The sequence below is a fragment of the Lucilia sericata genome, unplaced genomic scaffold, assembly GCF_015586225.1.
Source record: "Lucilia sericata isolate MDLA Ls3-8-SP2 unplaced genomic scaffold, ASM1558622v1 Contig000950F_arrow, whole genome shotgun sequence".
Classification (NCBI taxonomy): domain Eukaryota; kingdom Metazoa; phylum Arthropoda; class Insecta; order Diptera; family Calliphoridae; genus Lucilia; species Lucilia sericata.
The window spans coordinates 84,458-100,382 of NW_023994935.1; the positions used below are offsets into that span (position 1 = coordinate 84,458).

Consider the following 15,925-nt stretch of genomic DNA (forward strand, 5'->3'; position numbering starts at 1 on the left):
GACTATAGACTAGACTATAGACTAGACTATAGACTAGACTATAGACTAGACTATAGACTAGACTATAGACTAGACTATAGACTAGACTATAGACTAGACTATAGACTAGACTATAGACTAGACTATAGACTAGACTATAGACTAGACTATAGACTAGACTATAGACTAGACTATAGACTAGACTATAGACTAGACTATAGACTAGACTATAGACTAGACTATAGACTAGACTATAGACTAGACTATAGACTAGACTATAGACTAGACTATAGACTAGACTATAGACTAGACTATAGACTAGACTATAGACTAGACTATAGACTAGACTATAGACTAGACTATAGACTAGACTATAGACTAGACTATAGACTAGACTATAGACTAGACTATAGACTAGACTATAGACTAGACTATAGACTAGACTATAGACTAGACTATAGACTAGACTATAGACTAGACTATAGACTAGACTATAGACTAGACTATAGACTAGACTATAGACTAGACTATAGACTAGACTATAGACTAGACTATAGACTAGACTATAGACTAGACTATAGACTAGACTATAGACTAGACTATAGACTAGACTATAGACTAGACTATAGACTAGACTATAGACTAACTATAGACTAGACTATAGACTAGACTATAGACTAGACTATAGACTAGACTATAGACTAGACTATAGACTAGACTATAGACTAGACTATAGACTAGACTATAGACTAGACTATAGACTAGACTATAGACTAGACTATAGACTAGACTATAGACTAGACTATAGACTAGACTATAGACTAGACTATAGACTAGACTATAGACTAGACTATAGACTAGACTATAGACTAGACTATAGACTAGACTATAGACTAGACTATAGACTAGACTATAGACTAGACTATAGACTAGACTAGACTATAGACTAGACTATAGACTAGACTATAGACTAGACTATAGACTAGACTATAGACCAGACTATAGACTAGACTATAGACCAGACTATGGACCACACTATAGACTATACAAGACTGAGTTTAGAATATGGATCCTTGATTGTAATATTAAATACTCGTAACATATTGTTTTTGCGGATCTAGGGATCTTAATTAATTCCTAAAATTTTCTTTATTTAAGTCTATTTTCTTTATCGAAAGTTTTCTTCGTAATAAATACTTTTAAAAATCTAAATACTAACTTTAACTTATTTTTTTAAATTATTTAGTGTATCTTCTGAACTCTGAGGACTATCGATATCAGCATCCTCAAAGCATTTTGTTAAACTCTCCTTTTCGAATTGTCCCTTTTGCTGCAATAAACAAAGCAAATTTAAATTAATCTGTAAAACTTATTCCAATATAACTCTCTCATCAAATGAATACCTTTTCCCTTAATTCTCTTAACTTTTTTGTCTCTCCTTTTGGTCCACCAATTTACGGCCAATTCTCAAAGCAGAGAAGGCTATGGCTATAGCAATCAACATCCAAATAACCACCGAGCGAGAGTCAAAACGGTCCAATTTAATGCGTGGCCAATTAAGAGGCGGTGGAGAGGGTTGCACCTCAAGATTTGAAGGCTGCTGAAAATAGTTAGAAAAGTTTTATATTTATAATGAAAATCATTTGGAAATTATTGTTCTGACTAACCGAACACTTCATCTGTTCAAATTTCTGCTCCCACACCCTGCTAGTATCCAAAATAATTATGTTCCTTTTCGAATCCTCATCATAACAGTTAATACCTTTCGTGTCCAACATAGCCAAACTCCAATCGGTGTGTACGGCATAAGTGCGACCAAAATTAATTGATTTGGGTATTTTCAACATTTCCTTTATCAACCATTTACAACTCCACCAATTGCCGGCCAACTCCACTTGTTCGAATGTCAACAGTGATGAAATGTTAACAATACGATAGTGATTATCACTGAGATTTAAACGTAATTCATGACATTGTAACTCTAAGGCCAGATTTTCGATAAAGTCATCATTAGACAATTGATTTTGTGATAAATCCAACGATTTTAAATATACCAACGAAGAGAAGAGTGTTGGATCGATGCTGCTGAGTTTGTTATGTGATAAATTAATGCTTTGCAGTTGACTGGTAACATTAAAAATGTCAGCATGTAAATGAGATAACTCATTGTGATTTAGCTCAAGAAATTCCAGACTAGGTAGCTCATCGAATGTTTTGGGTGCAATGTGGCGTATGGAGTTGTGACTGATGTTAAGGTTCTGTAAGAAATAAATTGAAATTATTGGTCCCCTTCCGATCGATAATTTTTTCTTTGGGAAATTTTCGGTAACGTTCGATCGATCACATTTTCTATAGGAAATTATCGATAGTGATCGACAGACCACATTTTCTATAAGAAATTTTTGATAACGATCGATTGATCATATTTTCTGTATAAAATTTTCGATAACGATCGGTCGATAATATTTTCTATAGAACATTTTTTATAACGATCGATAGATAGGTCATATTTTCTATATAAAATTTTCGATATCCATCGTTTGATCTAATTTTCATTAGAAAATAATCGTTAATGATCGTTTGATCAAATTTTCTTAAGACAATTTTCGATAACGATCTAATTTTCTTTAGAAAAATTTCTATAACGATCAATTAATTTCATTTTCTATACAAAATTTTCGATAACGTTCGATTGATCATATTTTCTGTATAAAATTTTCGATAACGATCGATAGATAGGTCATATTTTCTATATAAAATTTTCGATATCCATCGTTTGATCTAATTTTCATTAGAAAATATTCGTTAATGATCGTTTGATCAAATTTTCTTAAGACGATTTTCGATAACGATCTAATTTTCTTTAGAAAATTTTTGATAACGATCGATTGATCAAATTTTCTTTAGAAAATTTTTGATAACGATCGTTCGATCGAATTTTCTTTAGAAAATTTTTGATAACGATCGTTTGATGAAATTTTCTTTAGAAAATTTTTGATAACGATCGTTTGATGAAATTTTCTTTAGAAAATTTTTGATAACGATCGTTTGATGAAATTTTCTTTAGAAAATTTTTGATAACGATCGTTTGATGAAATTTTCTTTAGAAAATTTTTGATAACGATCGTTTGATGAAATTTTCTTTAGAAAATTTTTGATAACGATCGTTTGATGAAATTTTCTTTAGAAAATTTTTGATAACGATCGTTTGATGAAATTTTCTTTAGAAAATTTTTGATAACGATCGTTTGATGAAATTTTCTTTAGAAAATTTTTGATAACGATCGTTTGATGAAATTTTCTTTAGAACAGTTTCGATAACGATCGTTTGATGAAATTTTCTTTAGAACAGTTTCGATAACGATCGTTTGATGAAATTTTGTTTAAAAAAATTTCGACAACGATCGTTAGAACTTATTTTCTTTAGAAAATTTTTGATAACGATCCTTTGATGAAATTTTCTTTAGAAAAAAAAAATTTTGATAACGATCGTTTGATGAAATTTTCTTTAGAAAATTTTTGATAACGGTCGTTTGATGAAATTTTCTTTAGAACAGTTTCGATAACGATCGTTTGATGAAATTTTCTTTAGAACAGTTTCGATAACGATCGTTTGATGAAATTTTCTTTGGAACAGTTTCGATAACGATCGTTTGATGAAATTTTCTTTAGAAAATTTTTGATAACGATCGTTTGATGAAATTTTCTTTAGAAAATTTTTGATAACGATCGTTTGATGAAATTTTCTTTAGAAAATTTTTGATAACGATCGTTTGATGAAATTTTCTTTAGAACAGTTTCGATAACGATCGTTTGATGAAATTTTCTTTAGAACAGTTTCGATAACGATCGTTTGATGAAATTTTGTTTAAAAAAATTTCGACAACGATCGTTAGAACTTATTTTCTTTAGAAAATTTTTGATAACGATCCTTTGATGAAATTTTCTTTAGAAAAAAAAAATTTTGATAACGATCGTTTGATGAAATTTTCTTTAGAAAATTTTTGATAACGGTCGTTTGATGAAATTTTCTTTAGAACAGTTTCGATAACGATCGTTTGATGAAATTTTCTTTAGAACAGTTTCGATAACGATCGTTTGATGAAATTTTCTTTGGAACAGTTTCGATAACGATCGTTTGATGAAATTTTCTTTAGAACAGTTTCGATAACGATCGTTTGATGAAATTTTGTTTAAAAAAATTTCGACAACGATCGTTAGAACTTATTTTCTTTAGAAAATTTTTGATAACGATCCTTTGATGAAATTTTCTTTAGAAAAAAAAAATTTTGATAACGATCGTTTGATGAAATTTTCTTTAGAAAATTTTTGATAACGGTCGTTTGATGAAATTTTCTTTAGAACATTTTCGATAACGATCGTTTGATTAAACTTTCTTTAGAAAATTTTCGATAACGATCACTTGATATAACTTCCTTTAAAAACCTTTAAATAACGATCGTTTGATCAAATTTTCTTTAGAACATTTGTCGATAACGATCGTTTGATTAAATTTTCTTTAGAAATAACGATCGTTTTCGAAAAATTTTTAAAGAGAATTCGATCAAACGATCGTGTGATCAAATTTCAATTCCATTTCTGTATAATTTTCTTATACACTCACCACCAATGCTTCCAAGCCGAGAAAAACATCCTCTTGTATTTCCATTAAACGGTTATAGGATAAATCCAAATCAACAATTTCAAAATCCTTTGAAAAAGTCATGTCATCCAGTGTTGCCAACTCATTGAATGACAAATTCAAATGCTGCAAACGCGTTAAACTTTTAACTTTCAAAAAATCCAAATCCGTTAATTTATTCCCCTCCAAACGTAATGTCCTCAAGTGGGAGTTAGTGCCAAACGATTCATCCTCAATATCTTCGATAGCATTAAAATGCAAAGCCAAATACGACAGACGATGCATGCCATGAAAGTTGCGATTCTCCAAAGCGATTAAACGATTTCTACCCAAATTTAAATATTTTAAATGAGGCATCCAACGAAATATACCATCATCGATGTCTTCCAAAAGATTACCCAACAAATTTAAACGCTGTAAATTGGGATAACGCGAAAAACTCTTTAGAGTAAGTTGCCTTATAGCGTTGCGTTTTAAATCCAAACTTATTAACGAGGACATTTGTTCGTTGGACCATGATTTAACATGAGTTAAATTATTATGAGCCAAAGATAATGAACGCAAATGTTTTAAGCCATGAAATGCATAATCTTCCAAAAACGACAGTTGACTGTCGGTGATTTCCAAATTGGTAAGGGCAGTGAAGCGTATGAAAAATGCATTCTCCAAGGTGGGTATATAGCAATGATGAACATTTAAGTCTGTGATGGCATTGAAATCCGGAAATTGAAACAACTTATCTTTGTTGCAATTGTGCAGCGACAAAGATAGACCAGAACCGGGACGCAAAGCATTGCTGGCGACAGGAGCAATGTAATGATGCAGCACACAAATCAGAAAAATTAAAAAGTAATATTTAAAGAACATTTTTTTTCTTGTTGCAGGAATTGATTGGAATATTGCTTGGTCGTTTTGTCTTTTTTTGTACTTTTACTGTTTTTTTTGTTGGATTTACTTTAGTTCTTCTTTCACTCTTTGAACATTTTATTAATTCAGTTACACGTTCTAGGGAAAAAATATGCAGATTTTTAAATTAAATTAAATCTTTTACTATTTATATCCACTACCACAGAAAAGGTTGTATTCAAAGTTGTTCAACATATTAGCCAGAACTTTATTTTCATACGCTATCAATTGAGCTATTCACTAGACCACTACTAGTGCTATGACTAGACTATAGACAAGACAGTTGACTAGACTATTCACTCCTCTGTTAATTATACCACAGACTAGACGACCGAATCAGTTTATTGACCAGCCTATTGACTAGACTATTAATTACACTATCGACTAGGCTATTGACTAGACTATTAACCAGACTATTGACTAGACTATTACGTAAACTGTTGACTATAATATTGACTATTAAGTTAACTCTTGACTAGGCATTCGAATGGACTAATGACTAAACTATTGACTATACTACTGACTAAACTACTTACTATTGAGTAGACCATTAGCATTACTATTGACTAACTACTGACTAGACTACTTACTATTGAGTAGACTATTAATATTACGATTGGCTAGAATAGACTATGACTAGACTATTGACTAGACTACTGACTAGACTATTGACTAGACTATTGACTAGACTATTGACTAGACTATTGACTAGACTATTGACTAGACTATTGACTAGACTATTGACTAGACTATTGACTAGACTATTGACTTGACTATTGACTAGACTATTGACTAGACTATTGACTAGACTATTGACTAGACTATTGACTAGACTATTGACTAGACTATTTACTAGACTATTGACTAGACTATGACTAGACTATGACTAGACTATGACTAGACTATGACTAGACTATGACTAGGACTACTATGACTAGACTATGACTAGACTATGACTAGACTATGACTAGACTATGACTAGACTATGACTAGACTATGACTAGACTATGACTAGACTATGACTAGACTATGACTAGACTATGACTAGACTATGACTAGACTATGACTAGACTATGACTAGACTATGACTAGACTATGACTAGACTATGACTAGACTATGACTAGACTATGACTAGACTATGACTAGACTATGACTAGACTATGACTAGACTATGACTAGACTATGACTAGACTATGACTAGACTATGACTAGACTATGACTAGACTATGACTAGACTATGACTAGACTATGACTAGACTATGACTAGACTATGACTAGACTATGACTAGGACTATGACTAGACTATGACTAGACTATGACTAGACTATGACTAGACTATGACTAGACTATGACTAGGACTATGACTAGACTATGACTAGACTATGACTAGACTATGACTAGACTATGACTAGACTATGACTAGACTATGACTAGACTATGACTAGACTATGACTAGACTATGACTAGACTATGACTAGACTATGACTAGACTATGACTAGACTATGACTAGACTATGACTAGACTATGACTAGACTATGACTAGACTATGACTAGACTATGACTAGACTATGACTAGACTATGACTAGACTATGACTAGACTATGACTAGACTATGACTAGACTATGACTAGACTATGACTAGACTATGACTAGACTATGACTAGACTAGACTAGACTATGACTAGACTATGACTAGACTATGACTAGACTATGACTAGACTATGACTAGACTATGACTAGACTATGACTAGACTATGACTAGACTATGACTAGACTATGACTAGACTATGACTAGACTATGACTAGACTAGACTATGACTAGACTATGACTAGACTATGACTAGACTATGACTAGACTATGACTAGACTATGACTAGACTATGACTAGACTATGACTAGACTATGACTAGACTATGACTAGACTATGACTAGACTATGACTAGACTATGACTAGACTATGACTACACTATGACTAGACTATGACTAGATTATTGACTAGAGTATTGACTAGACTATTGGCTAGATTATTGACTAGACTATTGGCTAGATTATTGACTAGACTATTGTCTAGTCATTGACTAGACCATTGAATAGACTATTGACTAGGCTAGACTATAGAATAGACTATTGACTAAGCTGTTAACTATACTATTGACTAGACTATTGACTAGACTATTGACTAGATTATTGACTAGACTATTGTCTATACTATTGACTAGACTATTGACTAGATCATTGACTAGCCTATTAAATATCTATCAATTCCCAATAAATAGCTCTTCTTCCTATCAACCTCATCCTCATTAGGACTTTAATTTCATTCACTCCCGTTTTAGTCTTTAATGTTTTCTGTTCAACTTGCTTGTTATTTCAGCCATTTGTTATCTTACAAATTAGTTAACTTCGCTGTTGTTTTTATTTTCATTGTCGTCATTGTCCAGATCCTCCTCGTTATTGTCTTACTGTCTTTGTCATTATAGTTGTAGTTGCTGGTGCTTTTTGCTGTCTTAAATTCAGCACCAACTATCTGTCTGTCGTTGTGCTTGTCTGTTTGCCACTGAATGACGACTGTTTATCTCGTCGAGTGTATGTATAGTATGTTGTGTATGTGTGTGTGTGTGAAAAGATGGACGTGTTTGGTTGCTGTCAAGATACGGGTATAAAACACTGATGTTTACAATTGAATAAAATTTACAAGACATGTTGCTGATGTATTTTTTTGCCTTTAGTTTTTGCCCAGATACACACATACGTGTGTATTGTTTTACAGATACATGTAGAGTTTGATATTCATCTAGACACAAACATAAATAAATGCAGCAAAAATCGTGCTTTTATACTCGTATACAAATGGCTTATTATTATTATTATTTACTTTAATTGTCTTTGTTTTATTGTAGTCCCTGGATTTTTAAGTTTAGTAGGTTTTACGTATGATTTTTAAGTAAAAATTTATATGGGTTATGATATATCTGTAGTTGGCTAAAGAAATTTGTCTAGTCACTTATTTAAAACTGTGATTTCGTATCTAACTTTTTAATATTTTATTCTTTGATTTACTTATTATTTATCGATTTTTGCAATAATTTTAGTTTTCCACTTTATTCTTTATTTTCACGTAAAATTTCCATACGATTTAAACTCGACGACCGTTTAATTGAAACTGTGGCAAAATTGTTTATCACTCTGAAAAATTAGATTTTTTTTTTAAACTTCATTTAATAATTTTTTTATGCGAGATAAATCTCTATTTAAAAAGTGTTTATATCAATTAACACTTGTTGTAAATTATGCAAAATAAAAAAACTTTTGTTAAATATAAAAATGGCTTGCTAATAACTTAAGTAAATATAAACAAAGAAATGATAGATTATATTCAGTAGATAAAATATTAAAATAAGAAAATACATGTCTACGTAAAGAGATTCGTAATATCTAGGAGAAGAAAATAGATAGAAAAACTGATTAAAAATAAGATTAAAACTAATAATAGTAAAATGATAAGAAAGAACAACTATATTAGAAAATAATATAAAGGGGATGCAGTTTAAGTCACGTTAGAAAGAATTCGAGAAAAATACTTTAAAAAAATACACTACAGAATACAACGATGGACAACATAATACAACTGGAATTAGGATTGACTACAAATCTAACTACAGACTAGAACTATAAACTAGACTATAACTAGACTATAAACTAGACAATGACTAGAATATAGACTAGCTATGACTAGACTAATAACAGACTAGACTATAGACTAACTAAGACTAGACCTATAGACTAGACTATAGACTAGACTATAGACTAGACTAGACTAGACTATAGACTAGACTATAGACTAGACTATAGACTAGACTATAGACTAGACTATAGACTAGACTATAGACTAGACTATAGACTAGACTATAGACTACTATAGACTAGACTATAGACTAGACTATAGACTAGACTATAGACTAGACTATAGACTAGACTATAGACTAGACTATAGACTAGACTATAGACTAGACTATAGACTAGACTATAGACTAGACTATAGACTAGACTATAGACTAGACTATAGACTACTATAGACTAGACTATAGACTAGACTATAGACTAGACTATAGACTAGACTATAGACTAGACTATAGACTAGACTATAGACTAGACTATAGACTAGACTATAGACTAGACTATAGACTAGACTATAGACTAGACTATAGACTAGACTATAGACTAGACTATAGACTAGACTATAGACTAGACTATAGACTAGACTATAGACTAGACTATAGACTAACTAGACTAGACTATAGACTAGACTATAGACTAGACTATATAGACTAGACTATAGACTAGACTATAGACTAGACTAGACTATAGACTAGACTATAGACTAGACTATAGACTAGACTATAGACTAGACCTATAGACTAGACTATAGACTAGACTATAGACTAGACTATAGACTAGACTATCGCTAGACTAGACTACACTAGACTAGACTATAGACTAGACTATAGACTAGACTATAGACTACTATAACTAGACTATAGACTAGACTATAGACTAGACTATAGACTAGACTATAGACTAGACTATAGACCAGACTACAGACTAGACTGTAGACTAGACTGTAGACTAGACTATAGACTAGACTATAGACTAGACTATAGACTAGACTATAGACTAGACTATAGACTAGCCTATAGACTAGACTATAGACTAGACTATAGACTAGACTATAGACTAGACTATAGACTAGACTATAGACTAGACTATAGACTAGTCTTACTATTGAACTAACTACTGACTAGACTACTTACTATTGAGTAGACTATTAATATTACGATTGGCTAGAATAGACTATGACTAGACTATTGACTAGACTACTGACTAGACTATTGACTAGACTATTGACTAGACTATTGACTAGACTATTGACTAGACTATTGACTAGACTACTGACTTGACTATTGACTAGACTATTGACTAGACTATTGACTAGACTATTGACTAGACTATTGACTAGACTATTGACTAGACTATTTACTAGACTACAGACTAGACTATAAACTAGACTATAGACTAGACTATAAACTAGACAATAGACTAGAATATAGACTAGACTATAGACTAGACTACAGACTAGACTATAGACTAGACTATAGACTAGACTATAGACTAGACTAGAGACTAGACTATAGACTAGACTATAGACTAGACTATAGACTAGACTATAGACTAGACTATAGACTAGACTATAGACTAGACTATAGACTAGACTATAGACTAGACTATAGACTAGACTATAGACTAGACTATAGACTAGACTATAGACTAGACTATAGACTAGACTATAGACTAGACTATAGACTAGACTATAGACTAGACTATAGACTAGACTATAGACTAGACTATAGACTAGACTATAGACTAGACTATAGACTAGACTATAGACTAGACTATAGACTAGACTATAGACTAGACTATAGACTAGACTATAGACTAGTCTTACTATTGACTACTACTGACTAGACTACTTACTATTGAGTAGACTATTAATATTACGATTGGCTAGAATAGACTATGACTAGACTATTGACTAGACTACTGACTAGACTATTGACTAGACTATTGACTAGACTATTGACTAGACTATTGACTAGACTATTGACTAGACTATTGACTTGACTATTGACTAGACTATTGACTAGACTATTGACTAGACTATTGACTAGACTATTGACTAGACTATTGACTAGACTATTTACTAGACTACAGACTAGACTATAAACTAGACTATAGACTAGACTATAAACTAGACAATAGACTAAGATATAGACTAGACTATAGACTATAGACTAGACTATAGACTAGACTATAGACTAGACTATAGACTAGACTATAGACTAGACTATAGACTAGACTATAGACTAGACTATAGACTAGACTATAGACTAGACTATAGACTAGACTATAGACTAGACTATAGACTAGACTATAGACTAGACTATAGACTAGTACGATAGACTAGACTATAGACTAGACTATAGACTGACTATAGACTAGACTATAGACTAGACTATAGACTAGACTATAGACTAGACTATAGACTAGACTATAAGACTAGACTATAGACTAGACTATAGACTAGACTATAGACTAGACTATAGACTAGACTATAGACTAGACTATAGACTAGACTATAGACTAGACTATAGACTAGACTATAGACTAGACTATAGACTAGACTATAAGACTAGAAACTTATAGACTAGACTATAGACTAGACTATAGACTAGACTATAGACTAGACTATAGACTAGACTATAGACTAGACTATAGACTAGACTTAGACTAGACTATAGACTAGACTATAGACTAGACTATAGACTAGACTATAGACTAGACTATAGACTATAGACTAGACTATAGACTAGACTATAGACTAGACTATAGACTAGACTATAGACTAGACTATAGACTAGACTATAGACTAGACTATAGACTAGACTATAGACTAGACTATAGACTAGACTATAGACTAGACTATAGACTAGACTATAGACTAGACTATAGACTAGACTATAGACTAGACTATAGACTAGACTATAGACTAGACTATAGACTAGACTATAGACTAGACTATAGACTAGACTATAGACTAGACTATAGACTAGACTATAGACTAGACTATAGACTAGACTATAGACTAGACTATAGACTAGACTATAGACTAGACTATAGACTAGACTATAGACTAGACTAGACTAGACTATAGACTAGACTATAGACTAGACTATAGACTAGACTATAGACTAGACTATAGACTAGACTATAGACTAGACTATAGACTAGACTATAGACTAGACTATAGACTAGACTATAGACTAGACTATAGACTAGACTATAGACTAGACTATAGACTAGACTATAGACTAGACTATAGACTAGACTATAGACTAGACTATAGACTAGACTATAGACTAGACTGTAGACTAGACTATAGACTAGACTATAGACTAGACTATAGACTAGACTTAGACTAGCTATAGACTAGACTATAGACTAGACTATAGACTAGACTATAGACTAGACTATAGACTAGACTAAGACTAGACTATAACTAGACTATAGACTAGACTATAGACTAGACTATAGACTAGACTATAGACTAGACTATAGACTAGACTATAGACTAGACTATAGACTAGACTATAGACTAGACTATAGACTAGACTATAGACTAGACTATAGACTAGACTATAGACTAGACTATAGACTAGACTATAGACTAGACTATAGACTAGACTATAGACTAGACTATAGACTAGACTATAGACTAGACTATAGACTAGACTATAGACTAGACTATAGACTAGACTATAGACTAGACTATAGACTAGACTATAGACTAGACTATAGACTAGACTATAGACTAGACTATAGACTAGACTATAGACTAGACTATAGACTAGACTATAGACTAGACTATAGACTAGACTATAGACTAGACTATAGACTAGACTATAGACTAGACTATAGACTAGACTAGACTAGACTATAGACTAGACTATAGACTAGACTATAGCTACTATAGACTAGACTATAGACTAGACTATAGACTAGACTATAGACTAGACTATAGACTAGACTATAGACTAGACTATAGACTAGACTATAGACTAGACTATAGACTAGACTATAGACTAGACTATAGACTAGACTATAGACTAGACTATAGACTAGACTATAGACTAGACTATAGACTAGACTATAGACTAGACTATAGACTAGACTATAGACTAGACTATAGACTAGACTATAGACTAGACTATAGACTAGACTATAGACTAGACTATAGACTAGACTATAGACTAGACTATAGACTAGACTATAGACTAGACTATAGACTAGACTATAGACTAGACTATAGACTAGACTATAGACTAACTAGACTAGACTATGACTAGACTATAGACTAGACTATAGACTAGACTATAGACTAGACTATAGACTAGACTATAGACTAGACTATAGACTAGACTATAGACTAGACTATAGACTAGACTATAGACTAGACTATAGACTAGACTATAGACTAGACTATAGACTAGACTATAGACTAGACTATAGACTAGACTATAGACTAGACTATAGACTAGACTATAGACTAGACTATAGACTAGATTATAGACTAGACTATAGACTAGACTACAGACTAGACTATAGACTAGACTATAGACTAGACTATAGACTAGACTACAGACTAGACTATAGACTAGACTATAGACTAGACTATAGACTAGATAGACTAGACTATAGACTAGACTATAGACTAGACTATAGACTAGACTACAGACTAGACTATAGACTAGACTATAGACTAGACTATAGACTAGACTATAGACTAGACTATAGACTAGACTATAGACTAGACTATAGACTAGACTATAGACTAGACTATAGACTAGACTATAGACTAGACTATAGACTAGACTATAGACTAGACTATAGACTAGACTATAGACTAGACTATAGACTAGACTATAGACTAGACTATAGACTAGACTATAGACTAGACTATAGACTATATACTACTCATATACTACTCATACGTAGTATGAGACTATAGACTATACTACTCATATACTACTCATACGTAGTATGAGTAGTATATCCAAAAAGTTAGGTTTTTGCTATGACTTTTGTAGGATGTAAAAATTTCGTTCAATATTCCTTATAATGACTCATGAGTTTAAAATCCATTTTAGAACTCTAGAACAATTATCAACTATTTAAAAATATAACTTTATATATTTAAAAACATTCTCTTTCTTTCAACTTGAAAAGTTTTTTCAACTTTCAAAGTTTTCTTAACAAATTAGTACCTGGTTTTTGTAGAGTACTAAATGCATTTATTAATATTATAAGTATTTGTTCAAAGATTATAAAGTTTAGCCACATACGGTATATATATGTATGTGACATTTTGTAGTATTCAAATTAAATAGGCTCTGAGAGACTTTATGTATGTTTACTACATAATACTTATTGAAATTAAATTAAATGTATTTTGCCTACAATAACAGTAGTTTAGTTATATTAATAATAGTGGTAATAATAATGTAAAACAATATTGAATAATTGAAATTTGACAATTTACAAAAGATAAAATACAATTTCAATTCATGCATTTAGTAATATGTAGTTGAGTATGAAATTAAACAGATATATTGGGTGAGATTAAGAGTTAATTCGTAAATTGTGATATCAGGAGCGGGTTAGCATGAAGTAATATTAAACTATAAGGAGTTTTGTTAATATAACTTTTCCTCCCACCCAATATCTACACAGACAATACAAATGTCACTGTTATACTGTGCATTTTCAGTTGCTACATATATGACTACATAAGATTATATATATTACTTACAATTCTGTTTCCTTATTGGTCTTTTGTATAAATGTCTCTATGAGGCTGTTGTTCATATTTCAATTTATTCATACACTATCATACCTACCGACATAGATGAAGGTGTACTTATCATTTGCGGTAACAACAACATTTACATTGTTGCAACTAATACCATATACAATGTACTGTGTGCAAAATAAGATTTAATGTCCATAGATTGCCAACAATTATGTCTGCATTTAGCCAAACTCTAATAATATTAATAAATATGATGTGATAGCATCTCTTTAAGATGATCAAAGCTTTTTATACTAATGCAAGAGCAAAAAGTCAGAAGGATTAAGGAAAATGATTTATGTAAAATGTTGCATATTGCTTGCAAAAATATAAAATATACATAAAAATAAAGACATATGTGTGTCCTTAGATGAGTTTGGTATAACAATATGTAACAATCATATGAATTTTTAAAACCAGAGGGATTATATTGAAAATTAAATTTATATTTTGTAGTGAAAATGTTAAAATGTTGGTCATAATGTGGTTTAGTTAAGTTGGATAAATCATATAGAATTTTGTAGTCTTACTCAAGCAATTGAATTCAAATACATATATATAAGTCTAATGAAATCTTGAAGTTAGCCTGAGAAGTTCGAAATTTAAAGGACTTCGACTGGTAACTTATTCGACTAGTCTGCTAGGGCTATTGACTAGGCCACAGGCAAGACTATTGACTATAACACCGGCGAGGCTCTTGACTATTAACTAAACTATTAAGTATAATATCGACCAGAGTATTGACAATACTATTAACTAGACTCTTGACTAGAGTAATAACTAGACTATTGTCTAGACTTTTGACTATGTTATTGTCTAGATTATTGAATATATTATTCATTATAATATTAATAAGACTATCAACAAGGATATTGACTAGACTATACTATAGCCAAGACTATTGACAAGACTTTTGATCAGAGTATTTACTAG

General features: G+C 31.4%; 2 protein-coding genes across 6 annotated transcripts in view; one reads left to right on the forward strand and one right to left on the reverse strand.

The window, feature by feature from the left end:
- Positions 1 to 15,925, forward strand: part of LOC119609231 (long-chain-fatty-acid--CoA ligase heimdall) — a 48,627-nt gene that overhangs the window by 17,951 nt on the left and 14,751 nt on the right.
- On the reverse strand, positions 1,083 to 8,696 carry LOC119609232 (leucine-rich repeat-containing G-protein coupled receptor 4). 5 transcript variants are annotated; one of them, XM_037963961.1, is made up of 5 exons: positions 8,590 to 8,696; positions 4,604 to 5,626; positions 1,647 to 2,237; positions 1,383 to 1,576; positions 1,083 to 1,309 (listed from the first exon to the last, which is right to left on the reverse strand). In XM_037963961.1, exons 2-4 carry the CDS (start codon positions 5,486 to 5,488, stop codon positions 1,400 to 1,402), a joined length of 1,653 nt encoding a protein of 550 aa, XP_037819889.1. In that variant the 5' UTR covers positions 5,489 to 5,626; positions 8,590 to 8,696; the 3' UTR covers positions 1,083 to 1,309; positions 1,383 to 1,399. The 5 variants fall into 5 exon arrangements, with proteins under 5 accessions (XP_037819889.1, XP_037819884.1, XP_037819886.1 ...); XM_037963956.1 differs by having other exon boundaries at positions 1,383 to 1,579; XM_037963958.1 differs by having other exon boundaries at positions 1,383 to 1,579; positions 8,563 to 8,678.

Coding starts and splice junctions, on each gene's coding strand:
- LOC119609232 (XM_037963956.1), bottom strand. CDS start 5,488: ATGTTCTTTAAATATTACTTTTTAATTTTTCTGATTTGTGTGCTGCAT. Junction 2,238..4,603: donor TCGGCTTGGAAGCATTGGTG/GTGAGTGTATAA, acceptor TATTTCTTACAG/AACCTTAACATCAGTCACAA. Junction 1,580..1,646: donor TTGAACAGATGAAGTGTTCG/GTTAGTCAGAAC, acceptor AACTATTTTCAG/CAGCCTTCAAATCTTGAGGT.